We start from the raw sequence: 27,981 nt of genomic DNA, 5'->3' as shown, positions 1-27,981 counted from the left end.
GTGGCCAGTGGCCAGTACGACGCTACGTTGCGGGTTGCGCTACGCCGCGCCATCGCGCCGCGCCTAGCCTGAGGCTGCCTGAGGCACGGGCACAGGCACGGCCCAGCCGAGACTTTGGGGCAGCGCTGCCCAGCTCAGCGCCTCGCCAGCCTGCCCGCCTGCCTGGCCGAGTTGAGCCGAGCCGAGCCGAGTCGCTGAGCAACCAGGAAAAGCCAAGTCCGTTCCGTGGTCCGTCTGGCGGCTCCGCGCTCCGCGGCTGGCTCTGGCAGCTCTGGCTCTCGGCCCGAGGAGACGGAGACGGGGATATACACGGGAAGGGGCCTTTCGCTCCGCTTCGCCTTCGTCAGATCGCCTCGCCACAGTGCGCCGCGCCAGGCCGATCTGTGCCGTGCTGGTGGCCGAGTGCCGTGTGTGCTGCTAAACATTGCCAGTGGAGTGTGCGTGTGTGTGTTGTTGTTGTGTTTTGCTGGGGCCTAGCCTGCTCTGAGGCGCGCCCAAGCAGCCCCAGTTGTTGGAGTAGTCATCGGCGATAACCTTCAGCGGCCAGGATGACGTCGCCGAGAAAGTTCGCCGAAAAGATCGCCCTGCACAACCAGAAGCAGGCCGAGGGCACGGCCGAGTTCGAGCAAGTGATGCGCGACGTCCACAAAGCCGTCAAGGTGAGTGTAGAGCCGTCGTGGCCGCCGTGCCCGTCTTGGAGGCCCCCGTGGAGGCCCCGACGTGGAGGCCCGCGGCCCAGGGCTCAGGGCCCCCAAGCAGGAATGCAGGGGTGTGTTTATAACCTGTCATGCGCGGGCTGCGGGCTGGGCAGGCTTTAGGGCAGCCCTCGGGGTTCATGGGGTTCATGGAGCGGGCGAGGATCGTGGGAATGGCAATGACTGTGGCTGGCGCGAGCTCACTAGCGGCGCGAGGTGGACATGGCGCTGTACAGTGTGCAGCTGTTATTTACACAAGTCATGATGCGTTCTATGGTTGTTGTTGCTAGTGTAGTCTCTAGCGTTATCCTACAATGGCTGACTTGTCGGAGCAGCGCGTTTCGCAATGCGAGGCGTTAGGCGTCCCTGGGGGGCCCACTGCTTGTTTTGAATTGTTGGAAAAAGGGAATCGGTCGGACGGGGCCCCGTCAGGTCATTTTTGTCGCTGGCGCGTGTGGCCGAAGCGCGCTGCAGAACAATGTAAACACGGAACCTAACCCCAAAATCGAAATCGATGGCTCGCGCTCAGTGCAAGTGTGAAAATTAATGTTTGCCGTCAAAGGGACTGGGAAGTCGCGCAATTTACAGTTTTATTAAATTCTGTATTTTTAAGGCGTGGCTGGTGATTTTAACTAAAATCGAGATCTCACTTGGTCAGATGATTGGATGTCATACTTGCAATGAATGAACTTCACGTGAATTTACAAGTTACAAATATAAATAGAATTTAAACATATGATCCGTTCCAAAATATTTTTGTTAAGCTGAGCACTTAGTTCAATTTATTTGAAAAAAATAATTTGCAATATTGTGTTCCAACATCTACTGCCTGTAGAATTCACAATCTGCCCATTTTACTTAAACACTCTTAGTTTTCTGATAAACACTGTATTGTTTATGATTAGTTAGTTTACTGTCTTCTATCCGAATACTCATTTTAACGGTTCCATTCTCATGAGTACCTTGTCATAAGGGGAAATGGATCTGTTCTGTTGTAGGCAGATGCAAGGAAGAGTGTTGGAATTAGTCAAACAGAGGAAACACAATCCAGTTGTGCCTCACAACCTATACTTGCAAAGGCTGGTGTCCAAGCCAGCCCTGTGGTGGTTTCGAAGGTAGGCGTTTGTTTCACGTCAGTGCTATTGTAGCTGAAGAGTCTCCTTCCTCTTCCTCTCTTCTTACATTAAATTTGTTCAGTTAAAAAAATAATTTTGTAATTTGGACTTTGACTTTGTCTATATTCAAAGAGCAGTTGGAGTGTAGGTACTGCATGATAATAACTGCACTTGTGAAATAGACAAGACATAGAGTAGTCTAGTCTCTATTGGTCTCAAGCTACTGATGCCTTATTGGCTCAGGTTTTTATATTTCTCAAACTGTTGGAAAAGCCTTAAGTTCACTTTTTTGTTCTGCCCTTTTTTCAGTACTTAGTAAAGACCAGATATTAAATTGAATCTGGCCTCTTATCATTTAGTGGCATGAATTTCCTCACCAATTTTTTCTTCTATTGCTTGAGTGCATGTAAAATAAAACTAAACATGACTTTGGCTTCTTCTAGTTTTTCAATGATTCAGTATGTAGTAATTATCCTAGGAAAAGTGTCTCCTTATTTTTAATTACTGATTTTTACATGAGCCTGGTCAAGTGAATTTGAAGTATTTTGTACCGAACTTTGTGTAGAATATTCAAGTTGATGCACTCATGTACTTCAAGCAGGTTTAGAAATTACTGCATGGTTTCATATTTTTACAATAGAAATCATGAGTTGCCATTGCCTTGTCTGTAACTTGGTGTACTTGTCCCTGTGGTACAGTAGTCTTCTCCCCTTCAGGGCCACCAGGGTAGCTGTGGAAAATAGGGCCGTGGGATCCAGTGGAAGGGCTCGGACTCGTAGGGGTGCGTCGAAGGGGATGGCCGCAGCGACGAGCAGAGGAGAGAGAGGACGACATCGATTTTGACTCGCTTTGCAAACGTCGCGTCCCGTGACGGTCACGGTCTGGAGCTGGCCAGTGCTGGCCAGCTTGGCAGCTTGGCGGTACGAGTACTGTCTCCGTCAAAAGAAATGGCTCCTCGCCGAGACGGTGCCCTCGCGGTCCGACGGTCCGGCCCGCGTTAACGTCCCGCCGTTGGAGAATTGCCGGGGAGAGGGCGTACTCGTGCTGGAGTTGAGGCACCACGTGGAACAGGTGTCACGGTGACAATCCCCTCCCCAATGCAGGAAGCGACGGGTCGGGCAGCCTGCCCCCCCCCCCCCCCGGTTTCATAGGGAATTCCAAGGCGGATTTTGGATTTTACTGTCCTGCGGGGGATACCGGTCATGCCGTCGGCCTTGGCGCCTCGGCGTCTACTCTCGGCGTCTAGTCTCGGCGTGACCCCGTGGCTGCGTGGCCCTAGGACGGTCCGGAGGAGTTTTCCAGCGAATAACGCAACGCGTTGCATTGATGGAGCGGTTTTCACCGACAGCGCCTTTAGCCGCCGTTGTCGGATTCCTCGCGGATCTGCATACCGCGGCTAGCCGAGCGCGCTGTCTCTCTCGCACCGCCGGCACCGCTACGGGGCGCCCCGTGAGTGCGACAGAGACCGAGCGATGAAACGATCCTTCGAAACGGCTTGGCAGAAAACGATCGGTCGGCCCGGAATAAAAGCTCGGAGCAAAAGCGCGCCAAAAGTGTGTTGGGCGCGCTTCTGCGTTCGTCGCCTCGCCGCCTTGCCGTCGTCCTTGGCGCCGCGAGACGAAATTCCCCCTCGCCTCTTGTCCAGTTTTGCTTTCTGTAGTGGCTTTTCGATATAATGAGGCGGTCCCCTGCGATTAAGCTCAAGTTGCGGGTGTGTTTACGTGCTTTTTTATTTTCTTTGTGTTTGGACCCTGCCCGGGTCTTTCTTTCCTTTTTTGTGTCTTTTTTTCGCTGTTTATTCCTGACCGCGCGCATCTTGGCCAGATGGGAGCAACCGGTTGCGGAGTACCTGGCTGCGTGCGCGGCGTGCGCGGTGGCCTGGCCCGGCTGGGTTGGCCGGCCTGGTCTTCGCCCGGGTCGGGCCCCTTTTCGAACGCCCTCCGCATCGGCCTCATAGCAGGCCTTTGGCAGCCTTTGGACGCACAGTGGGCCAGAAGACCGGTGGAGGCGGCCAAAACTCTAGACGCGTGCAGAGCTCCAGAGTCGCTAAACAGGACTCGAAGCGAGCGCGTGACCCCACCAATGGATTCCTCGTCCGGAGAGCAATCCATTGGTGGGGTCACACGTTCGGTTCGAGGCCTATTTAGCCACTCTGGAGCTCAAAACCCGTCTAGAGTTTTAGCCGCCTCCACTGGTCTTCTGGCCCACTGTGGGTCGCCTCCTCCGCGGTGCGTGGCGGGTGGCGGCGTTGTGACGCCCTCGTGTTCCGGCTCGGCCCCCAGGACCCCCAGGCTGGCCGCCCGTCAGTGCCTCGCGTTGGTGACTCGGCCCGCGGGGGCATGAGAGGGCCGGAGAGGGTCGGAGAGGACGGTGTCGCTGATCGGCGGCCTTTTTGTTGCAGATTCCTGGACAGCCGGCCGGCCCGAGCCCCGCGCTCAGCCCCGCGCCGAGCCCCGTGCCCAGCCCCTCGCCCGCGCTCAGTCCGGCGCTCAGCCCCGCCGACGAGCACCAGGCCCCTCCAGGGGGCGGCGGCGGCGGTGGCGGCGGCGGGCGGGGGCGTAGCGCCGGCGTGGGGCCCATGCGGTCGCGGCCCGTGGACAAGCAACGCCTCGACACGTCGCCCTATGGCACCCCCATCTCCATGGGCTCCACCATGGGGCCGTACCTGTCGCCGCCCGCCGACACCACCTGGAGGAGGACGCACTCGGACTCCGCGCTGCACCAGAGCTCCACCACGCCCATGCAGGACTCGCTCCTCAGCCCCCTCAGCCCCGCCACGGCGCGACGCGGTGAGTGCTGTCTCTGTTGCACTTGCACTCCGTGAGGGTGCGAGAGAAATGGAGCGACAAAGCACGCCCTGCCTCGTGCTCATGTCTTTGTCTTTTTGCAGTGGACCACCACCAGGCCATGGCGGAGCAGCGGAACCGCCGGCACTTGTCCGCGTCGCCAACGTCTCAACCCAGAGCGAGTTCAAACAAGTGAGTAATCAGCCCTTGCCACTGCTGTGCTGCTGCAATGTCGTAAGTTTGGTTGGTGCTCAACTGAGATCTCTCTCTCCCCTTGCCTTTTCAGCATGTATCAGCTTCAGCAGGAGATGCAGTCTATCCCCACCGGCTCTTTGCCAGATCTCACAAATCTACACTTCCCTCCACCGTTACATACACCTTTGGATCAGGATGATTCCAATTCCATTTATGGATCTGTAAGTCTACGATCCTTAGAAAGTAGAGAGTAAAGGAGTTACTGTTCTCTTCTTAGAATGAACCAATAATAATCTTTGCTTGTTTTGTTTGACAGAGTCCAAGAAATAATTCAACATCCATGCTCTCTCCGACTGGGCAGATACCAGGGGGCGATAGATTTTCGTACTCTCCTCACACATCACGAGGCCCAAGCCCAGAACCTGGCCACCACAGTCCCCACAGCCCACACAGCCCACACAGCCCACATAGCCCACACAGCCTTCAAAGTCCCCTCAGCCCACACGGCCCGCACAGTCCTGTAAGTAACTTTGCTGAAATGTGTCGTCCATTTGTGCATGTCTTCCGACTAGAGTATTTCTGTCATAGATGATCTTCGGTTAATAATGTTGACAGAATGGCTGTCTTTGTGTATCATTCGTGTGAAATGTATTTGCTTGCATTTTCATTGAATGCCCTTCCTTTCCTTGTGCCATTTGTGGAAGTATTTTTTCTACAGGCCACAGTAGAAAGTAAACTGCTTTAGACATTTGTGTTAAGCAGCAACATTTGTGATAATTGACTTTTCAAATTGAATACAGATTAAAAACATGATTTCTTTTGACAGAGTCCTTTTCCAAATTCTTAAGATTGTTTGTACCTTTTGTGTGCATCTGTGTGTTTGCACAGTAGGGCAAAAGGCCAAATAAAGTATTGATTAGCATAGATGTAGTGTGATTGCACACAGAGGTATCAAAATTGTGAAAGGACTAACAGAACGAACCTTTTCCCAAGACCATTCCCTACTTCATTGTAATATTTGGCTTGTTTTGTTTGATAGACTTAGTTTATTGTCCATGTGATCCTGTGGCCCTTTGATTTTAGAATGCCTTTGTTAGATTGTGTATTTGATGCAAATTTGTATTTGTTCCAGAATTCACTTACTGTGCCAGGGCACTTTAGGTTTCTGCATGCTTGTAAGGTAGGTAGTGATGCTGCTTTTGTATGTGCATCCTTTTTTTTTTCATTTTTTATTTTTTTACCTGCCTTGCTCAAGACTATCATTTCTGGCTAATAAGAGGTCTTTGTTTGGTACCCCATTTTCCTCATCTCTACCTATTCTGGTCAGGATTAGACCCTATTCCTGAGGGCTAGAAGTAGTATCACATTAGTGTTAGTTTTTGAAGAGTGTGCTAGATTTTGCATGCAAGAGTGTTCCCACAGTTCATATTAATCCAGTTACATTAAGTAGAGTTAGCCTTTAAATGCCTTTTCATTACATGGATCTTGGGGACATTAGACATGCATCAGCAATTGGTTATTTGTTTTAAATAGGGCGTGATTCAAGATAATGGAGTTGATCTACAACCACAACGGCAGGAGAACCATCAACAGCAGCAGCAACAGTACCTGTATCAGCACCAAGACGATTCTCATTTAGTATCTCATATGAATGCATCATCACCAATTAACATAAACAATACCAACCTCCAGCATTCTGTAAGTAAAAAAAAACTTTAAAGCTCGATTTGCAATTTCTGACCTATATGTTTTCTTATCTTTTTGAATTTGTTCTCACAGACACATGATATCACATCATTGAACTCGTACAGAAATCCACAATGTATCACAAGACCTAGTCCTCAGAGCTCACCTAGTCTATCAGCTCAGGTGAAGTGAACTTAAACTATTTTCCATCCACTTACAATTATTCTAATACAATTTAAAGTAATTTAATTGCAATTCTGTTTTCTTTTCAGCATTACCGTTGCAACAGTCCTCATAGTGCCCCGCCGAGTCCTATATCGGTTGGAAGTTCTCCAAGCTATATTCCGGAGAACAGCTTCTACTCTCAAGCCCAGGCTGCGTTACAGCAAGGACTTGAGCAGTTTTCTATGGTGAGTGATAGTATTAGACATCTTATACTCTTTATTCTAGTGTTGCTAAGCAGTTCTTTTTGTATTTTTTTTTTTGTTAATCGTTTCCTTCCTTGTTTGTTTTCCAAACTTGCAATTTGGATTCACAGCAAGGACTGGTAAGTGTATAGAAATGGATTTAAATCAATAGAGTTGAAGCATCACTGATTGTCGTTTGTTGCCCCCTTGGGAAGGAGGGTTTGTGAGGCTTGCCAAGACCGACTGTACCAATACCAGCTTGTGTGATTTGCTGTTAGTGTATGAGGCATATCAGCGACACTGAAAATCCACATGATTTTTCCATGTTACACCAACTGTCCCCAGATCCTCTGATCGTCCTCTCTGCTTTCTTTGTAGCAAGTGTTGCGATGTAGATAGGCAACCAACTCAACTCTACCAAAGTTCCTTTCAAGTTATTTTTTTTCTTTTCTTTTCAAGTGGTTCTTGTTCTAACATCTGCATTTTAATGTTTCATCATTTGAAGTGTGCCCTGGTGACACTTCCTCTCATCTATTGGTCTCCCAAATTTTTTATTATAATGATGTTTTTTGTTATACAGGTTTCATGGTATTCAGAGTAGTTTATGGTGGATTCTGGTTGAAATTTGTCTTCTGCACTCAAAACCAGTTAGAGCCACATTCTTTTGAACTTTTTTAATTAGAAGGGGTGGGGGTATTAGGTCATACTGGGCATCCCTCCTTCCCCTCCAGTTTCCTTACATCTTTTTCATCAACTTTGCCGTGGGTTAGCGTCATGCACCTAAAGTACTGTTGAAGTACTTTTCAGATGTATTGCCTGTGTTTTTTGATGATGCTTGGTTCAATGTATATCATTTTCTCGCTGCCAGGATTTATGTCAGCTTGTTCACTCACTTGTGGAGAATAGTTCAACTTGGGATACTGAACTTCAGGTGATCTTTTCCTTTCTTTGCTTACTGTTGATTTTGTACAGACCATCATATTTCAGAATGTCTTAATTAATTTTTATTACTATTTAGCTTTCATTTTCTTATATATCTATTTTCTGTAAATGTAGATACTTGTTAGTTATCCAAACTGCAAAAATTTTCATGGGGAGTGTGTGATATTTAAATTTTTCATTCATTCTGCATTTGAAAATCAACTTAGCTATAGGTGCAGTGTCTTCTATTTTTGATGATGATGCATGATTATAGTTATCCTTGCGTATTTGGCTGGTTTTTGCTTTTAGGAGGAATGGAGAATGGAGTAGGCTTGGAATGTGAGCTTAGCTGCTGTTCCTTTTAATGAGACAGAGCTTTTTTCTTGCTTGCATGCTAATGTTGTCTAGATAGTTGTTTCCATGTGGCTTATGTTGAGACTTTGAATTGTTTTGTTGTTGACTATGAATTTCAGTTTTTTTTCCTCCTCAAAACATGTTGCAGCTTTGTATTTTTCAGCAGATTCCCCATTAATTTTGTTAAGAGATGAGATTTTTATCTTCACTTAAAACTGATCTTATCAACTGTTTTGTTATTATTCTCTCTGCTTCTTTCTTAGTAAAAAAGAACTTATATGGCTGCTTTCTTTTTCTCATACACTATACAATACATATGTTTTTTATCTTTGTCACTTAACTAAATCTTTTTTTTTTAGTTCTGGATATTGTTTCTGTATATTATCTTGTTTTTGCCTTATGGACTTGTTTGTTATGTTGCAGTCTGATGATCCGCTGACGCAAGTTCATGAGCTTACTCCAGATCCAGGCTATTTCAGCACCTCTCCTGCTCAGCTTCATTACTCACAGAATCAAAGTCATGGTCACCATAACAACATGTGCGATTCAAGAACACAACAACCTCAAACCCCAAATACACCAACAAGTATTCCAGACATAATTCTGACTGGTAAGCACCCCAACATATAGTGTTCAAGTTGGAGTTCAAAAGTTTTCTTTGGATAGAATGAAAATGAGTTTCTGTTCTATTGTGGTACTTTCATTTTCAGATGCTGATGATCTAGCCAAAGAACTTGGCTCTGCTATTAATGTTGGGTCGCTGGATCTAGATGACTTTCCTAGTGAAGCACTAAGAGAAAGTCTGAGTAGATTAGATGCTGAAGCTCTTGATATGCTTACAAACCCCGACATGGGCATGGTTACTGACCCAGCTACGGAGGCTCACTTCCGCTTGGAGAATGACAACATGTAGTGTTCAGCCCAGGCAGATTTTGACCCTGATTTAGATCTTGTCCTGGAGATAGGACTTGAACTGGATCAGGAAAACTCTGCCTGAAGATAAGTAATTCTTTTACTTAAAACAAAATGGACTTTTGTGATGTGTCTTATCACAATATTTTATTTTATAAGTTTTCTATCAATGTGTAAAGTTTTTCTTAAGAGTTTTATTGTTCAGAAAGAACACCTTATGTTAACAGTGATATGAATCATCTTGGCACAGCTTTGTTGAGGAAAGCACCTGATATCTGCTACATTTCAAGTACAAATGAAGCAATTTATGCTAAGTCAATCATGGTGGCAATACCATTGGACTATTTGGACCATCTAATGATGTTAAGGTGGTTTAAGAAATCAATCAAAAATTGACTTGTCTGATATCACTGTAGCACAGTTACTGATTTTTGAAGTTTTCAGAATGTCTCATCCTTCACTTTAATATGCAGTCTGGAATGCTGCGCTATGACAAAATGTGTTTGAGAAGGCCAAATTTTGGTTGAACCACCCGTCCATTTTTGTCCACTGTTCTAGACCAGTTATGTTTATGTATGCTACCACGAGCTGTGTGTGTTACTTAAAATATTGAATTTGTTTTATGTGGAGAGCAATTTACTTTTGTCATTAAGGAAAAACGTCTGGTTAAAGGAGTGTAATGAACTGTGTTGTCTAATTCTTCAATTGCTATATTTTTGGTAGCATGCATCCTGTATCAATTATACTACCTTTGGCACCACATAACTTAACAGAAGTATTCTTTATGCTATGGTGCTTTTTGTTAATGTTTTCATATAGACTATTCACATTTTTTTAGCTTCTTGTTACTTTAAGTACTCTGTATACATGGCTGTGAATATGTAATTTGGAAACTACAGCAATTGATATCTGCAATTAGTGTTCTAATTGGGGAGATGAATATGAAATTTGACTTGGTTGTTAGATATGTATCAGCTAGCATACTTTCGTTTCTACTTACATGAATGTAAATCATTGTGAGCTGAACTTTTGCAGTATTTGTACTTTCAAAAGGCTTCTACATAACTTGTTAAATATGTTCAATTTATTGTATTTTAAACTATTTGTTGACAGTGATTGCTTGTGAAAAACTTTGTGGCACAAATTGTTTCACTTAACTTTATATCATGAGTTGTGGTGGAATGTATATTGAAGCAATTCTGTGATAATGTGTAATGTTGCTTCTGTTAAACATTTTATCACTTTTAAAATTGAAGATTTTAGAGAATTTATTGACAATGTCATATTCAATCTTTTTATAGTTTATCTATGTATTATTTCTTTATTAGTTTTTTTTGTTATTTTGTTCTTTATAGTTGTAGGTTTTGGAATTTAATTCGGCTTGTTAGTGTTTTGTTAATGAATGGCATTTTAAAAATACAGACTGAATACAATCTCTTCAAGTTCACTGAGTTCCAAGCTGTGCTTCTGTGCTGCTCTTTGATGCGGTGCTCGTGATATTGATTTTCAGAAGCGCACATGTTGATATGCATTTAAGTAACAACTGGCTGATGGAATATTTTGTGTGCGTACGTTTTGGTCCCGGCATATCATTTTTTAGGATTTTGGAGACTGAACATGACGGTCACGATTTAAAGACGATTCGTAGTGGCATGTTTTGTGTGCACCATGTGAAACTCATTGGCTATAAATATAAAAAAGTGTAAGCGGCTCTTCACATTTTGAATGACTCTGAAAAACAGTGTGAACCTGTGTTTTTTTTTTTTAAACCATCAAATGACATTTGGACAAAAGCATATTCAGGATCTCAAGAAGTAGCATTTGTAGTTGCTACTTTTTTGGAGATTCAGCAATCGTAGCGCTAAATTTTCATTACCATGCTTATGTGACCTTAAGATTGTCTCAAGAATTTATCCCCTTTCCATCAATTTGCATTCATACTATATGCCTGTTTGTCTTTTAAAATTCTGTTTCATTTTACATTAGTTTTGTCACTTGCCTTCACCTTAAGTTGCTAAGATCTTGTGCAGATTAATTGGATTGTCAAGGCCAGGTTGTTTCCTTCATCTCTCTGGCCAACAATATTGGATCTTTTATCTTTTGTTCAGTCCTCAATATCCGTCTCGCTCCTGATTGTGTATCAAAACCATTTTCACAATTGGTAGAGTTTGGTTAAATGTGTTGACTAGCTTACCCATGAGGTACTTTATGGTAGGCTCATTCAGGCTGAGAAAATCTGCTGGCCATGGTTTTCCTTTTTCTTGTTGCAAATATTTGAAGGAACATGTTTGTGAAGGGCTACTTCCTGGTGCCTCGTGATTGTAACCGGATTCTACTTGTTCTCTCTGCATGTGCAAGCTTTGTTATGTTTAAAACTTAATTAAGTTGTCTGTCTTAACATCACAGCTGAACAACCGGCACCGTTCTCATCCGACGTACCTGACCGTAGGTTTAAGTGCTGTGTTCATTTGACAGGCTGAATTTCTTTCAAGTATATCTTCTGTGCTTAGTGCTAAGAATTTTTAGGTTTAAGTTATGAGACTGGTCTACCTTGGTGTGTGGGCTAGAAACTTTTTATGACTTGACTGAATGACCACAAATTACAGTTGTGATTCTGGCAACCTTATTCTTTACTTTTATTGGTGTTCCATTGTAAATATTGAGTGGCTTGTGTAATGATTGGAAGTGCAAATACTTTTAAGTGTTTATAGCTGAAGTTCATTCAATAAACAGGGAAGCATTAACTTTGTCACTCCACAGTGTCTGTTGAAATACATAAGCAGTATCTTTGGAAGAAGCCACTTTTCTCTTAAAGTAGATCAAAACATTCTTGTCAGTATTCGATGTTTATTGCAAGCTTCTGTGATGCAGGCTCCTGTTTGTGCCAAAATCGTGTGTTTGAAAATTTGGCACCTACTTTTGAGTATGAAAATTGAATAATATTTATTATAAATTTGACTAAATGGTTCCAACTAACAGAATATTGGGATCTGTTACAAACCATGCCTCTGGACGGATGCATTGAAACACGCACATGTATTGATCTGGATGAAGCTCTGAAAGCGAAACTAGAGAAAGAATAGCAAAATGCACTAGTCCATGGTGTTTTACAGTATGTCATTTTATGTGGACTTGTGATTGAATGAACTTTGCCACACAAACGGCTGAGGGAAAGTGTGTATAAAATTGTCATGTATTTTGGGCTTGACAATGCCATATATAACTGCACGTGAAATTTTTCTATTAGATTATTTAAAAATTATTTAAACATTTTTGCCTGTCTATTATCTCTGAACAGTTGTCTTGTTAGAAGTGTCGAACCAATTAACATACACCAATGTTCCAGTAGATCTTTTTTACTTTCTTGTTGTTAAGAAATAGTGCAAATTAAAGACAATGAAAACCATGATAATATTTGTTTCTTTTCTCGCCTAACGTGTGCCTCAGCTGGTTCTATTTCTTAGCTATCTTAGCTTCCAGTTTATATACCTGTCAGAAGAACAGACACTAGATTAACATTTCACAAGGGGGAAAAAGTTTTTTTTTTTTTCAATTGGATTTGGAGAGAGGAAAAGGGGCGGAGGATTTCAACTACTCACTTGTTCTGATAGCTGTCTTTCTTTAATAGCTGCCCGTTCAAGCAAGGTTTTGACTTTGCGAAGCAACTCACATTTTTGGTCCAGTTCAGTTTGTAGAGCAGTTATCCTGCCATTATCTGTACACAAAGCAAAGCAAGATTGATTGTAAGAGATGCCCAATGCTCTGCCCATGGTCTAATGAGTTATCACTAGAGTGAGGGAGCAGCCCTTGAGGTTGGCAAAACAATAGACTCAAAATTTGAATAGCACTGACCTTTGTTGTTTTCTAATGTCCTTAAGTGATGATTGGTACTGTCCAATTGCTGAACCAGTTGCTGAACCTTTTGCTGGAGGATTTTGTTTTCCTACCCAATAATACAATTTTTAATTTCAAAAAGAATATTCGTTAAAAAAGCATAAATGGTCCTTAACAACACATCATACTCACAGTGACAAGCAAATCTTGGGTGCCATCTGGTAGAGTTCCAAGGGTTCTCTGCCCATGTGTATCAAGCAATAATCTGAAGAGACAAGAAAACATCTTAGGTTTTAGTAAATTAGGGGAGCTAAAAGTGTGTAGTTCTCAACATCACGTTTCAAAATAAAATTTTACCTTTCAAGATGTGATACTTTGTGCCTCAGACACATCGTTTCTGATTGAAGTTTCTCTAGTTCTAATTTCATTTCTAAATTTTCACATTCGAGTTCTAGGTTTGCCTTGAGCAGCTCAGCTCGTTCTTTCTGCACATTGTCACTGTGACATTCATCCTGCACATTATTTATGTAAATTACATGACAGAAAAGACTAACATATTTAATTAAACAGTATTAGTTTAACTTACTTTACACCTGTGACCTCTCATTGCATCCTTGGCTTTTAATATTTGAACCTCTGCACACAACTTGTCTCGTTCTCTTTGTAATTCATCTAACATGCACTGTGAAATGCGGCTACCTATTAAGTGAGACAAAAAAATGCATCGAATTAAAGAGGGAATGGGAATTTCGCTTAATGTACCGATGAACAACATGTGATACACACTCTCCATTTTTTTCAGTTGCCCCTCCAAAAGAGCTTTGTCCTGTTGAACGTGATGCAAATTTCTAATCTGATGTTCCAAGGCTTGCTTTTCACGCTCCAATCGATGAACTCTACCATGCAGCCTTTCAACTTTATCATGTAGAAGGACACTCTCCTCTGTATGTTCATGTAAAGAATTCTTGAGTCTGTCAATTTGGAGTTGATGCTTTTTCCTCTCATCCCAGCGAGCTACATTTTCTACTGACTTAAAGTGTAAAAAAGAAAACAACATGAAAAGTTTTAAATTTTTCTTCTTTCAATAAATTTTTTAAAATAATTTACCTTGATTTTCTTTGTTTCAAGCTGAACTCGCTGAGCCAGAATCTTTTCATGTTCCGTTTTTTGGTGTTCCAGCTGCTGCTCCAAACATCCAATTTTTTTCAACAGTTCTTCTTCTCTCTCAGGCCGCAAAGGTCCACTTAGAATTTGCTGTGCTCTGATAATATAGAAAAACTTTGTTACTTCATATTATTAGAAACTTCCTGATATTAATTGTCACAATGAAACAGACCTTCTAGAGTATATAGGAATCTGGTCTTTTAGACGCTGAATTTCATTTTTGTAATGCCGCTCTTGCTCCTCCATTTGTAGAATTTTATTTCGTAAATCGGCCAACTCGGTGTTGATTTGCATTTGAACTTGATTTGATTTGAATTTAGACAATCTATCAATGTTTTTGAATCCCTTGAACTGAAAAGAGTCACAAAAATGCAAAGGCAACATTAGAGACAAAAACTAATTGTATCAAGAAGATATAAACACTGACCTCCTGTTTATCTTGTTCAACTTTATTAGGTGGCAATAGATTGGTGCTCTTTGAAGATGTGTCATGAACTGGCAAGCAAAACGATGACCTTTTGTCAGAGCTTTTCTGCTCTGACAGTCTTAAGGTGAGATCAGAAAAAATATAGTCACTGCATTAACAGGATAAATAATAAAAAAGAGATGATAATATGAGGTCATTCCTACTTGATGTTAAGATCTTCTATTGTAGACAAATGCTGTTGTGCAACTGAGCTCCAATAGGAAGCATCCTGTTGCTTGTTTTGCACTTCTGTCAATAGAGATGAGACTTTTGCTTTGAGCAGAGCTACATCATCCTCCAGCTCATTGGTGCGTGCAAGGTGTGAGTCTAAACAAGTTTTTGAATTTATATCGGCATTAGCTTCAAGTGTAAGATGGCGTGTGGAAATTTTTAATCTAGAGCACCAGAAAAAATAATTTGATAAGGAACATTGATGTTAACAATCTTTATATCTGAGCAGATGCTTGAATTAAATTATTCTTTACCTGACATAAGCTTGTTCTTGAGCAGTGAGTTCAGCTTGCTGTACACGCAGATGTTCTTGAAGAGCTGAAATGATTCTTGCATCTTCCTCACGCACATCTCCCAGGAACTTTTGGTATCGCGATATTGTGTTTTCCTTCTGCATAATTATATTTTGAAGGCTTTCAACAGTCGCCTGATGGACAAAGATGTAAAAATGTCATTTTTAAGAATTTATTTTAAAACTAAGATAGTATTCATTTTTACCTGAAGAGCAACTTTATCATAGATAGGAACAATACAATCATTCTTCTCAGTTTCCTCAGCTTCAACAGCGTCCTTAGGAGGTGATTTTGCCGTAGGAGGGTCTTGATTTGATGTTTGCAGTGAAGTGTTCTCTTTATGCAGAGACTGTTGCAAGTCACTACATGTTTTTCTGTAGGACCCCAATTCAGTTTCAGTTTCTCTTAAAAGCGCTGTTAAATTTTTTATTTCTTCCTTTAAGAATACTATTTGTTCCTTCAATAGGACTTCATTGTCCTGTAAGAATAAAGAAACAACAACATAAAAGCAATTTTCTTTTTTCTGGCAAAGAAGATAAGATTTAGAAGTATTATTCATTTACTTGCTTACCTGCGATTCCTTTCTAACCATTGCGTCTGTTGGTGGTGGCTTAGCAGGAGATGGGGGTGATTCAACACGAGTCTCAATAGGATTACTCTTTAAATTAGCTTCAACATCCAATGGCATGTCTACTGTTTTGTTAATCGGAGTAACTTTCTGAGTGTCCTGACTTGGAGCTCTTCCAAAATCTTGATCAGTTGAAGCAGGCACTTTCTAATGAAATTTTTTAAGACAATGCATGAAAATAGGCATCATAGTTACCATAGTTATCAATATATAGACATTGTGAAATAGTTACCCTGATGTCCAAAAAGAGAAGTTGCTGTTCAATGGATGACAAGAGTGTTTCTTGACTCTCAAGTCTTTCCTCAGTTTGCTTTAGCGTAGCTTTCATAACATCACAAAGCCTTGAACTCTTCAAATCCTATCATTTTAATACAAATGCAATTTTATTTTAGACGTACTGAAGGTATAATTGCATTTAATGAAACCAAAGCACTGAAACAATGATTTACCTTAATTTTAAAATCTGTCAAGGCATTAGCCCATGATTCCATTCTGCGTTGACAATCCACATCTGAGTGGCTGGCCAAAAGAGCATTTTGAAGCTCTAATGTTTGTTGACATGACACTTTCTTTTCTTCTGCAACTAGTGTAAGAGAAACCAGTTCCTCTTTAGCTACTTGCAAATCTTTCCATAAAGTTCTACACTCTTCTGAGCGCTGAGCAAAAGCTCTCACAACTAGATTGAAGAAGGAGAGTGGAAGGTTGTGCTCTGAGCCCTCATTCGCAGCAACCATTTTCTCCTGCATTTTCCTACAACAGGGTCTATAGTAAAAAAAATAGGAACTTTTAAACTATTAAAATAAGCAGGAAAATAAAAACTAACTTGCACTGTTGGACGTATTGCAGCTTTTCTGTGCTGAGTTTGCTCTCCAGCTCCTCAATTTCTTTCGCTTGTTTTTCACATGAGGATAGTGCTTCATTTCTTTGCCTTTCAAGACTAGAGATTTGGTTCCATGCAGCCGATTCACTTATCTGAGCAGCACATAACTCCTCACCAAGTCGTGCTGGTGGTAATGAACAATCATTGAACAAGATAAACGGATATGAAATTTAGGGTAGTTTTAACATTATGTTACTCACCAATTTCGAAGCCTAGATCAGTTTCACCTTGAAGCTTGTACAAAACTTGACGCAATGAATCAAGTTGAAGTTCAGATCTCTGATGCAGCTGATCAAGCATTTGAACTTGTGCTTGAGAAATGTTAGCAAGTTCTTGCAGATGCTTTCTAGAGGCTTGAAGCTCAAGCTAGAAGACAGTGAAAGAGGAGGTGCAATAAAATGAAAGAAAAGAGAAGGAGAAAAATAATTTCTTTTTTATATTTCTCACCACTTCAGCCTTTTTGGTTGCAAGTTCTATTTCCACATCACTCTTTTCATTTAGATGAACTGGAGCTAAAGAGGATTCTTTTGAGAGTTCCAGCTTGAGCTTCTGATTGGCATCAAGCAGAGTCATCACTTCCTCCTCCAATGCACAACAGCGCTTGGATACTTGCTTTACCTCTTCTACAAAAAAAAAAAAAAAAAATAGAACAGAGAAGAATTTTAGGGGGGATGGAAATGAGAATTTAATGAAAAGTGCTCGTCATATACTTGCCCTTGACAATGTCACACATTTTTTCAGCATGGTAGGCCAGTTGCTTCTCCCTCAGAACTTCCCCCTCTACTCCAGAAAGTTGAACACCCTAAATGCATAATTCAAAATGACAATGCATACTGTCTTAAATTAAGGCAAAAAATACATGGACAGAGAAACTCTTTTTAAGAAATTACCAGTTCCTGAACAGATGCATCATTAGGCAAGTTTTTAGCCCAGAATTTCTGATTCAGTGATTCAAACTGTTTGACTAAGTCATGTCTCATTTTTCTTTCAAGTTCTAGTTCTGACACTAGTTTCTGGACCTCTTGGTCGGTCTTATTTACCTGGAAGTATACACAACATTGAGGTCTTTTTTTTTGCAGTAAAACAATTATGTTATGAATGTTTCAGAGTCAAATACTAACAAGTATCTCATGTCTCCTCAATAAGTCCTCATATTTGGCTGTTGATTCATCTGCATGCTTATTTGCTGCCTTTAAACTAGAAAGGGGAACACTATTTGCCAGCATTGCTTCCAGTTCAGAGAGTTGTGAAAGGGAATTTTTCTGTTCAAACAAAAACACACAAAATAGGATCAAGAAGATGACAAGTCTTCATACATCAATGTTCATGAATATTTTAAACAAACCTTGAACTGCAATAGATCTCCAAAATTCTTCAGAATCCACTGCTTACTGGCATTCCATTCTGATTTAATTATTCGCACTTGTGCCTTGGCATTTTCAGCCCAATGTTGAGCAGCCTTGGCCATCCTTTCACATCTCTGTTTATCTGCTCTGAGGGCAGCACATTCAAGAAAGTCCTTTACCATCTCTTTTTTAACATCATCCTGAAACAAGCATTTAAAAAAAAAGCCAAAAAGAAAAACGCAAGTTACTGTGAAGCTGAAAAAAGACAAACAAGGTACATTGGACTATAATTGGCTGATCTCAATCCAACCTGGTCGGAAAATTTATCCAACAGTGCAGTAAGGTGAAATACTTTTGCATCAGATGCAGCTAGATTAGCTTGCATCAAATCTAGCTGTTCTACAAAGCCAGACTTTTCCTCAACCCAATTTTCCTTGTCTACATTATGTTGCTGGACTGCATGTGCCAACTGTGAAACCAGTTCTTCTAGTTGAAGCTGGAGCTCTTTATGGACGTTAAGAGTCTCTGAGACTTGAGTTTTGTCCAGCTCCAGTTCCTGAAATTAGAAATAAACGCCAATAAATCCAGACTACACTATATCATAATTCTAATCTTTTTTTAATATTTTGTATCAACACACATGAAGAACTTGAAGAAGATGTTTGTTCATTTTTGATATAACATCTAAACCATGAGAAGAAAGCTCTGCAGGCAGTTGGAAACCACTGGTCTTGGTATCAGAGGAAAATACTTCTTTCTTGTTCAGAGGGTCTTTTGAGATTTCTTCCAGTTCCGCAATACGAAGCTTGGCTTTATGAAGTTCATTTTGAGTTCGAGATTCTTCTTCCCTAAAATATTTTAAAATTATAACTAGGAGATAATTGATGTATAGAAAATATGGTGGTAGTTTTATTTTGTTTTACCTCATACTGTGGAGCTGCTCTCTTAAAGCTTCATTATTACCTTCCACAGCATTCACTTTGGCTTGGATTCTCATTGCTGGATGGTACCAACCACTTATATGCCTGCTATCTAAAGCATGTAATAGATGTTCTAAAACCTTTGACTCCAAACGAACATTGCTCTGACCTAATAAAAACGGAATTTAGGTTTTCAAAATATCCTCCTCTATGTAGTTGTAAAACCTTCAATTAAAATTACCATCTTGATTGTGAACGCTGTCCAAAATGTCATGCAAACCCTGGCGCAGAGCCTCATTTTCTTCAACAAGTGATTGGCGTTCAATGCTAGATTGATGCTGCTCTTGCTGAAGGGCCCGAATCTTCCTAGCAGCTGCTCTTGCATCTGCCTGAGACCTGATTTGTTGTTTATTACCTGTAGGCAATAGAGTGTTGCATTTTATGCATACTAAAGCAGAAAGAGCAAAACGAATTTGGCGCGCAAATATTAACGTTCCACCTACTTGTTCTTTGGACCTCAGGAGGCTGATTTTCTAGTCCTTGAAGCTGCTTAGAGAGAGCAAGGACTTGTTGAGTCAAGGCTCTTCTCTAAAAAAGAAAGCAACAGTTAGCAACAGTAACTTATTCAAATTGAGTGTCCTATTTAAACTTAACAGAATTGATACTGACATCCATTTTTGCACTTATTAAATCCTCTTCAAGGCGGTCTATTTGTTGCTGATGGACCTTCACGATATTTTCTTCTTTAGTTTTCAGAACTTTGGTACTTGTTTTGACATGATCTTCAGGGGAAATATGCAGCTGTTCTCTGAAAACAAAAACAAAGGCCTTCCAATATAAAGAGAGTCTAATGTCTGAAAAAATGTTCAAATAATTATTACCGCACCTAAGAGTGAGGTTTTCTTCTTGTAAACTGTCATAAGTATTTTGAAGTTGGTTTGCAGTTTCAACAAGCTGTTCTATGTGTTTATCTCGTACCATTCTCTGTTGAGACAGCTCCTTAATTTGAGCAAGTGCTTCTGTTAGACCAAATTCCCCTGCTTCATAGCTCCTAAGCTGTATTATCATTTTTGTAATCTACAAAAATAGGAAACAAACACAATGGTCTCATTACATGTCTTCTTGTGAGACAGGCACATACAACCAGTTATAGTCCAACAGAACATATCCATGACTTTGCAGGACCTAGGCTGACAGGATACCCCAGACCCCCTTGGCAGTGGGAATTGACAGCAAAACCTGACAGGACTTGGAGTATCTGTATTATGTCTGAACACAACACAGAGTAATTTGTAAGAATCGATAGAGTGCATGAGACTCATTCATGGCAGATAAAGTGCATGAGGGGAGTTTTCAAATTCTGCAACCTTAAATAGATATTACCTCCTCTGATTTTCCATCTGCATCTTCCTCAGCATTTCTCAGCTTTTCCTCTAACATTTTAATTTTATCTTCAGCTGCTAAAAGCTGCTTTTGTGATACTTCTGCAACTTGAATATGCGGATCTACTTGAGACCTATGAAAAACAGAGAAGCAAAACATGGATTTGTGTGCTAAACTTAATGATAAATGAAAACAGGTGCCATAGATGATTTGAAGATGTACAATTCTGAGGATCTGTGCATATTCTCCAGAAGAGATGTTGTCTCATTTAGATCCTTTGTTGCTTGAGAAAGCTGAGCTTGTAGTTCATCAATTTGCAATTCTCTTTTCTGAAGGGTCTGTTTAAAAAAATTAATTAAATAATAAGAACAATGATACTGATCAGAGGAAATGAATTACAACCAGCCGAGAGCAACAAACTTACCTGTGATAACAGAACTATTTGGTCTGACTCACAACTTTTCATAATATATTGCCCCTTGACACTCTGGTGAGCAAGTTGATCACGCAAGTCACTTAGCTCTTTTTCTTTTGTGGCTACAATTTTCTGTAATCAAAATTGACATTGTTAAAAATAATGAAGAGCCTGAAAAACTTAATCGCATTGATAATTTTAATCAACTCACCTTCCATTCCTCAACACGAATATCAATTTCCATTTGAAATGTTTCAAGCTCTGAATCACGTTTTTCTTTCTCTTGGACAAGCTCTGTAACTTGATGACGCAATGCTTCGCACATTTGTTCTAGGTAACGTACTTTTTCTGTGATAGAGAAAAGCAAAACCAATGAGGGAAGGGTTTTGGAAAACTACCTCACCAAGAATATTGATGAAAAGCTTATGATGTACCTGCTTGTTCCTCTTTGGTTATCTGAAGAGTCACTATTTCTCCAGTTGTATGCATGATACTTTTGGTTGCTTCTGACAATTCAATCTTGATATTTGTAAGTTTTTCCCTAAGAACAATGTTTTCTTTTTCTGAAGCCTGTTACAGAAATCAAAACAACATTTATGACAAGAATAGATAGTTCACAAAAGTGAATTCAATCTCAAAATTCGTACTACCTCCACATCATTTAAAAGTGAAGACAGATGCTTGTTTTTCTGTCTTAATGATTCAACCAACTGTCGGTGTTGTTTTTTGGGTTCTTGAGCATCAGACTCAACATCCTTATGGCGGTTTTGTATTTCCTCTTGAAGAGCAGCAAGTTCTCTCTTAAGTGAGAGACGGTCATTTTCTAAAACTGCTAGCTGACTTTCTAACTGAAAATGGGACACAGTATGAATGTAACTTAAGTAAATAAACAGTTCAGGAAAATTAGTATTTTTTAAAACCTTTTCCATCTCCATTTTGTTAGAAACTTGCTCCTGCTCCTGTGCCTGTACTTCAGCAAGCAGCCTCTGGGCATTGATTTCAGATTCCTGCAGAAGCTGTCTAAGATCATCTTCAGTATCACCTGCAAAAAAGAAGGGAAAAACATCTGCAACATTCTGCTCAACCTGCAGTGAGAAGAATAAAAAAACAGATATGGACCATTTTGAACATGTTCTCGTGGACTTTTTGATAGTTGTGATCGTAACTCTTCAATTTCTTGAATAAACTGAGCCTCCTCTGCACCTTGCTTGGCTGCTAATTCATCCAACTCTAGAGTGAGACTAACAACCTGCACAAATTTGTAATAAAAATTAATTTTGGACGACTTGACAAAAATATTTTTATTCATAACTACAGCTTCAAGAGCAAAGGGAAGCATCGTATGCAACACCTGTTCAACTTTGAATTTGAGGAGTCCTTGCAAAAGATTTACAGCATTTTTTAAATCTTGCGTATCAGTCAACTTCCCCAATTCAGCCTGTGAAAGTGTCAGACATGTTTCATCTTTCTCATCCTCCGTCAGTTGTTCTGCTTCCACACTCAAAAGATCTATTAGATCCATTTTCATCACCACTTTACGCAGAAACTCAGAGCATAGAGCAAAGGTATCAAAACAACACTCAGTGACTTTGTTGTGACAGTTGCCAAGGGCCGTTGCTAACGAAAATAAACAAACCCAAACCCAACAAAAACAAGAGAGCCCATCCCGCAAACGCCTTGAATCCCTTAGAAATTAAGGCACAAGCCGCTTTATTTATATAAATTTACTCATGGCAAAAGAAAAATTTTAAGTCATGACCCTAGATTCTGGCTGTCCGTTCATCCCGTTCATAAATCAAGTCAAGGAAGGGAGGAGCTCGGAGGCAGAAGTGACTTGACTTGCTTCGCAGATAAGCCCATGAAACAAGTCTGTACATTTGCTTGTACAGTCCAGCAGGTATCTTCCACAAGAACTGTTTCAATGGCCAGTCACTCAAAATCATCGCGACAGTCTTGTTATTTTCAAGTTCGCGGGAAACGTCTAACCTAACCAGCTCTCCTGGCACTTTCAAAACAAACAAACAACAAAAACAAGACAACACAGCCGCCCGACGCCCAACAACAACATTGTCGGTCGGATCTCATAACGTTTTACGTAACGGGCGGGAGAGGGCGCGCCGGTATCCATTTGTTGTACTGCTGTTCGCCATAACTGGTTGGTGGTCTGGCTGGCACCTGTCAGAGGTAAAGTGGAGAGTGGTTTCCTTGTTCGGGACGGTGCATTTCTGCTCCACTTGGATCAGAAATAGGTAAGTTGTGATCTCACGCTTCGCTCGAGTCGGCCCGTTGGAGGGTTTAGTCCCACTACAGGCGAAAGTTAGGAAAACCGTTTCTCGGATCGGATGTGTGCGTATCTCGGTAGTCGATTGCAAATTTGCACTGATGCGTTCGAATAAATACTTTTTGTTTTCGTTCAAGCGGATTCACTGTTCTCTGATATATTCGTCGGAGATTTGAGACCTTTCCGTTTCAGTTTCGGCGCAGAGAAATTCTGCATCGAAATCTTAATGTGCCGTTGATCCTTTGAAGCTGATTGGCATATGTTGATTGTAGTGGCCAATATCGTTTTTGACAAGGACGTAGAGTGCCTTTTGAGGTAGAGCGTAGATAGAAGCTCTTGTGAAATAAATGTTATGATCTTCGTTCTTTAAATGGGGTGTGCCGCAATGTTTCTGTCTGTTTGTTTGGAAACTCCGTTTGATCAAAATCCAAACCGCGTCGAGCGTCTTAATCCGTGAAGTGCCGTTTGGGATAGGCCATAGGCCGGAACATCGATTAAACATGCATTCTTAAAACCCCGTTCAGCCTTCCATGTGCTTTTTCTCATCAAAGTCCATCATCAATTTCCCTTTGTTGGAGACTCCAATTTTAGCTCAAATACCATGAGGAACGAAAAAGGTTGCATAGCCTTTGAATCTCTCTATGGGCTCTGTCATGAATTTGTTTGTCCTATTCATTTCGTGTTAGCATTTTCCGTAAGGGTTGCTTTGAACTTGTGGGTCTGAGAACTTTTCATGTAGTTTTCTTTTATTTGTTCCAGTTCATGGTTGCTTTTTGCATTAACACGGTTATTTTTTAATTTTTTTTCCCACAGTGTAAACATGACCGTGGGCCCTGGCACTTATGCACATCGTTATGTCCCTAAAAGAAATGTACTCAAGAATGGCCCTCAAACAAATAGCTCCAATGGTGGAAGCTCGTCAAACTCAACAAGTTCAAGTTCAAGCTCTAGCTCTTCAGGACACCCATACAAACGTTCACAGCCAGGACCCTCTACTGCATCTGATCCACCAGGAAATGTTGGACCCAGTGTAAGTTTATTTTCAACTTATTTTCCTGCATTATTAACTTAATGCAAAACTTACGAACAGATCATATATTTCAGGGCTTCTATTTGATTCAACAGATAGTTCCACTTCCACTCGTTCCCGCTCGACGACCACATGTAGTTGTACAGGGAGCCCAAAACCCTGGTGCCTTAGGTCCCCCAAATCCAAGGGCAGAAAAAAGACGCTTCATACAGCAACATCTGGTGCTTATCCTTCATGCTTTCCAGTGTCGTCGTAAGCAGCTTCATGAATTTGTATGTATTTTCTTACCTACATTTCCTGCTGTGTTATTGTGAAGAAAAATCATAATTGATTAGTTCTATGCTTCTTTCTGTTTAGTGTCAGCTTCCACACTGTGCTACATTCAGAGAAGTGTTGGGACATATGAGCACCTGTCAGCATGAAATTGCTTGTCATTTTCCACACTGTACATCATCAAAGCAAATTTATCGTCATTGGAAGACATGCCACAGAGCTGACTGTTCCATTTGTGTTCCTATTCGACTGGCAGATCGTTTGGAGCGGAACCATTACTAGGTCTCCAACCTGTTCAGTTTATGTTATAGGAAGTTGAATGGTGGTATATTTGCCACCTTTTATTTGTGTTCATATGAAACTTAGTCAGGAGTATTTCTACAGCACTTATTTGCTTGGCTAATTGGTAAATCTAGTCTAATAAGATAGATCCATCGTATCATCTATTTGGCTTTGTTATATTGAATGCGTACTTTCAATAGCCCAAAAGATAACTACTTAACTTTCTTCTGCCTAGAAGACAATGTTAAATCTAACTTAAAGGAATTAATTTCTGTTTTTTAGTGGTTTTTTAAAACTTTTGTTCAATTGCTGACATACTGCCAGCTTCCTGATCCTGCATTTTTCTGCTGTTTGTAGCAGTTCTTTGACATGCAGTTGAGTTTTTGGTATTTTTTTGTTTGTCTGCAGAATTTGAAGTTTGTTCCTGCATAGCAGTTTCATGATTACTTATGTTGCACTGTTAAACTCCTGTTCTCCAAATGCAATGGAAGTGATTTGGTTGATGTACCCTAAGCACCTTCGTTTTCTGGTAAGGTTAGCATTGCATGTGATCTTGTTTCGTTTTCAAGATAAAAGTGCACACGAACTTGTGTTTTTACGGAGGGGGGCTAATTTACGATTTGGTTGGAGAATTTCTTTCTTTGGCCTTATTTAAACAAATGGCTTTAGGAATTTTATTGTATGTCAAGTTATCTGAAGTGTTGGTTGTAGTATGAATTGATATAGGTTATTTAGTTAATGATACCTTGAAATGTACTTTCTTGGTGCAAACCCTGGATACTTGGGTTGATGACACTGTTTAATTCCTTAGGGTTTGGACACTTTATGACAGACTGATACCTGGCGCCTGGCTTTCACCCAAATTTGACACTGTATCTGTGGATTAGGTGAATACTGTACTTTTCAATCTTAACATTCAAGACTATGTTTCTCATTTAATAAAAATATTTTATTCAGATTTATATAACAGGAGCAACCATTATTATGCCTTAATGCTTGTCCATGATAGCAAATTTTCCTACCCAATGCTGGCTGGGTTGTAGTATTGTATGTTTGTACCAATCTATGTTCAAATTAGTTTCATTATAATTGCTGGATGTTTCTGTATCCTATTGATTGGACGCTAGGATTAGCTGTCTTTCTGTCATGGTCATTCAATTTATTTATTGCGCACAACTTAATTTTAGGTGATAATTATTTTGTTAAAATTTGATCTCCAGCTTTTTCTTTTTCTTTAAATCATTTACATTCTCTTTATCATGTATCTTGTAGTTCCTTATGATTTTGTTTCAAGAACTGTTTTGTTTCTCTTCTCTTTTTTTTTTGTGCTTGGTTGTGATGAAGCCTTGCATTACTGAATGAAATTTCTCCTAGCAATCGGACAGTGGTAATTAATTAAATTCTGTAAATATGTATTAAAAAAAGCAATTTGATTGTTAATGGAAGAAATGTATATATTACATGGATTATGTTTTCTCTAAAGTATCTGTGATGTTTCTTCTTGTGAAGATGTTCTTAAATTTTCCTGCAGTTCTTTGCTGTTGCAAAATTTTTGCCCTTAGTTAAATGGAAAAAGAAGGGCTCTATTTAAACAGCTTCAATCTCAAATGTTAGGCACAACAACTTTCTGCAGTGATAGTTGTGCATTTGTACTGTCAGTATTTTTTAATGTCATGTGAAACATCTTTGGCAAGTGTCCTTCAGTGTGGATTCAAGTTGTGTAATTGTACATAGTTCTTAATATCCTTGAGTGTTCGTATTCTGCATGCATTGAGATGGAATGAGTGCCTGTTAAAATGTAGGACGTTGGGTTTTCATTTATTTTGAGAATAATAATAATAATTGTGTGTGACTCCCCGTGGTTTGTCATTACGGGAATGATCTGCTTGTTTCTTGCTAACTGGAACTGTGTTTATTTGGTTAACATGCTTAGTGTAGCCCACTAAAAACTGCCTCATTGAACATGTTAACATTGACTATTGAATTATGTTTCAGTTTTTCTTTGAATCTAGTCACTGCTCGGCAATTAGATTTATGACCCTATGATGATACTTTATTTGTCTGGACTAGGTGTTAAGCTTAACTTTGTTTTTGTAACTTTATCTGCAAGTTTCCTTGAACTTTTTTCCTCAAAGAGGTGGTTTGATATGGTTTTGTTGTGCCCTCTTTCTCCTCAGGACACGTACTCAGTTGCCTCCGACACCTTTCAAATATTCATTTGTTAAGAAACAACATTCCATTGATAAATTTATGTGATCAAAAGGATTGAGCTATTTCAAGCCTCAAATTCATATCATGTATTTCTTTGTCAATCCATCTTTTTCACAGTTTGCCTTTCCTGTGTAAAACCAATTTTTGCTGTAGATTCTAGCAGTGCTACATCTTGGTAGGTACATTTAAACTACTGATCTGCAAAATATTAGCGAGTGATACCAATGATCATTTGTAGTATGTCATGTCTGTCTTCATAAGCATAAGCCTGATACATTACTTTTTATTTCATTTGGTCACATTTCAAGAAATGTGACAAACTATTAACTCATTGATGTAAAAAGAGATAAGTCTTATAGATAATTTTAATCCTTAAAAGAATGACGCTGCTTTCTTTGTACAAAGTTGTATTTATGTTTTTTACCTTTCCTATTTCCTAGGTAGGAAGTTCATCAGAAGACTTTCCCCCTATCCCCCTACCCCCTTTTCTTTGGTATTCTGAGTAAGACTGTATGGGTTTTAATAATATAGGAACAATTGGGAAAGGTTTAAAGAATGCAGCATCTCTCATTAGTGGGATTCGGTTGAAGCAGGAATTGTTTTGGCACTACCATCATTGATCTTGCTACCTTTTTTAATGCTCTGCTGAAAGATTGCTTCTTTTTTCACTAATTGCAAACTTGCATTATTGTAACTTGAAAAATGCCATTTGCAGTGAGTCCCTGACTACAATTTTTACAAATACTTCATCTGTATGTTATATTCTCTTGTTCCACATCTCTCAAATGTGTATTTCTCTCTCTCTTTCTTTCTTCCTTTCTGTAGATTTCTGAGTTTCATGAAGAAGTGCGCTGTAATTGCACTTACCCTGATTTGTATCTTTTGTGCTACCCTCTTTGGTTCTTCCTGTTTTTATTTTTGTAATTTGAAGTAGACATGCCGTTTTTCTCAATACACTCAATTCATTTCACTTTCTTAGTACGGTTTGCTTCAACTCCAAGCAACTCATCTCTTTATATTGGCTAGACCTTCTCCAGCAATTTTCACTGCACAGAAGTTCCATGTGATGTCATTTGATGTCTCATATGTCAACGTGCCTGTGCACCTATTGAGATTACTTAGTATTAGATTTTAAGAAGAGTAATTCAACTTAACTGTTTGAAAATACTGCAGCCTTTTCTTTGTTCAAACCTTTTATACTTTTAATTTGTGGGACTGCTTTGATGCTCTGCATATTTTTCTTTGTGTGATTTCTGTTTTCAGGAATAGATGT

The 27,981-nt window shown here is 40.3% G+C and overlaps 3 protein-coding genes across 6 annotated transcripts; 2 read left to right on the top strand and 1 right to left on the bottom strand.

The window, feature by feature from the left end:
• The first annotated feature begins 87 nt into the window (after positions 1-87).
• On the top strand, positions 88-12,478 carry LOC117647344 (CREB-regulated transcription coactivator 3-like). Its single transcript, XM_034389064.1, has 14 exons — positions 88-659; positions 1,694-1,810; positions 4,212-4,599; positions 4,701-4,788; positions 4,883-5,012; positions 5,108-5,311; positions 5,924-5,971; positions 6,325-6,489; positions 6,571-6,660; positions 6,750-6,887; positions 7,016-7,024; positions 7,753-7,815; positions 8,583-8,769; positions 8,870-12,478. The coding sequence occupies exons 1-14, from the start codon at positions 549-551 to the stop codon at positions 9,070-9,072; spliced, it is 1,941 nt and encodes a 646-aa protein (XP_034244955.1). The 5' UTR covers positions 88-548; the 3' UTR covers positions 9,073-12,478.
• Positions 12,412-22,652, bottom strand: LOC117647464 (centrosomal protein of 290 kDa-like). 3 transcript variants are annotated; one of them, XM_034389208.1, is made up of 39 exons: positions 21,983-22,652; positions 21,751-21,880; positions 21,552-21,673; positions 21,282-21,479; positions 21,066-21,201; positions 20,843-20,979; positions 20,641-20,763; positions 20,439-20,554; positions 20,217-20,349; positions 19,720-19,910; positions 19,503-19,641; positions 19,337-19,421; positions 19,075-19,248; positions 18,837-19,002; positions 18,554-18,761; positions 18,224-18,469; positions 17,913-18,113; positions 17,689-17,829; positions 17,458-17,607; positions 17,282-17,369; positions 17,015-17,190; positions 16,768-16,933; positions 16,511-16,691; positions 16,137-16,437; positions 15,920-16,045; positions 15,631-15,834; positions 15,265-15,537; positions 15,021-15,193; positions 14,700-14,930; positions 14,497-14,614; positions 14,242-14,420; positions 14,013-14,166; positions 13,692-13,935; positions 13,492-13,604; positions 13,263-13,417; positions 13,098-13,170; positions 12,924-13,014; positions 12,671-12,786; positions 12,412-12,560 (listed from the first exon to the last, which is right to left on the bottom strand). In XM_034389208.1, the coding sequence occupies exons 1-39, from the start codon at positions 22,157-22,159 to the stop codon at positions 12,525-12,527; spliced, it is 6,171 nt and encodes a 2,056-aa protein (XP_034245099.1). In that variant the 5' UTR covers positions 22,160-22,652; the 3' UTR covers positions 12,412-12,524. The 3 variants fall into 3 exon arrangements, with proteins under 3 accessions (XP_034245099.1, XP_034245100.1, XP_034245101.1); XM_034389209.1 differs by having other exon boundaries at positions 22,618-22,636; XM_034389210.1 differs by having other exon boundaries at positions 21,552-21,880; positions 22,618-22,634.
• Positions 22,653-22,716: 64 nt separating this feature from the next.
• On the top strand, positions 22,717-27,678 carry LOC117647466 (histone acetyltransferase p300-like). 2 transcript variants are annotated; one of them, XM_034389216.1, is made up of 4 exons: positions 22,717-22,880; positions 23,726-23,942; positions 24,017-24,214; positions 24,300-27,678. In XM_034389216.1, the coding sequence occupies exons 2-4, from the start codon at positions 23,733-23,735 to the stop codon at positions 24,495-24,497; spliced, it is 606 nt and encodes a 201-aa protein (XP_034245107.1). In that variant the 5' UTR covers positions 22,717-22,880; positions 23,726-23,732; the 3' UTR covers positions 24,498-27,678. The 2 variants fall into 2 exon arrangements, with proteins under 2 accessions (XP_034245107.1, XP_034245106.1); XM_034389215.1 differs by lacking the exon at positions 22,717-22,880 and adding an exon at positions 22,888-22,977.
• The last annotated feature ends 303 nt before the right edge of the window (positions 27,679-27,981 follow it).

This window comes from Thrips palmi, unplaced genomic scaffold, assembly GCF_012932325.1.
Source record: "Thrips palmi isolate BJ-2018 unplaced genomic scaffold, TpBJ-2018v1 HiC_scaffold_2, whole genome shotgun sequence".
NCBI lineage: Eukaryota > Metazoa > Arthropoda > Insecta > Thysanoptera > Thripidae > Thrips > Thrips palmi.
Note: the sequence above shows the minus strand (reverse complement) of the source record. Positions and strands in the feature narration are given on the sequence as shown.

Coding starts and splice junctions, on each gene's coding strand:
- LOC117647344 (XM_034389064.1), top strand. CDS start 549: ATGACGTCGCCGAGAAAGTTCGCCGAAAAGATCGCCCTGCACAACCAG. Junction 4,600..4,700: donor CCCCGCCACGGCGCGACGCG/GTGAGTGCTGTC, acceptor GTCTTTTTGCAG/TGGACCACCACCAGGCCATG. Junction 5,312..5,923: donor CACACGGCCCGCACAGTCCT/GTAAGTAACTTT, acceptor TATTTGTTCCAG/AATTCACTTACTGTGCCAGG.
- LOC117647464 (XM_034389208.1), bottom strand. CDS start 22,159: ATGAAAATGGATCTAATAGATCTTTTGAGTGTGGAAGCAGAACAACTG. Junction 14,615..14,699: donor ATAGAAGATCTTAACATCAA/GTAGGAATGACC, acceptor TCTCACCTTAAG/ACTGTCAGAGCAGAAAAGCT. Junction 14,421..14,496: donor TTGAACAAGATAAACAGGAG/GTCAGTGTTTAT, acceptor GACTCTTTTCAG/TTCAAGGGATTCAAAAACAT.
- LOC117647466 (XM_034389216.1), top strand. CDS start 23,733: ATGACCGTGGGCCCTGGCACTTATGCACATCGTTATGTCCCTAAAAGA. Junction 23,943..24,016: donor CAGGAAATGTTGGACCCAGT/GTAAGTTTATTT, acceptor CATATATTTCAG/GGCTTCTATTTGATTCAACA. Junction 24,215..24,299: donor GTAAGCAGCTTCATGAATTT/GTATGTATTTTC, acceptor CTTTCTGTTTAG/TGTCAGCTTCCACACTGTGC.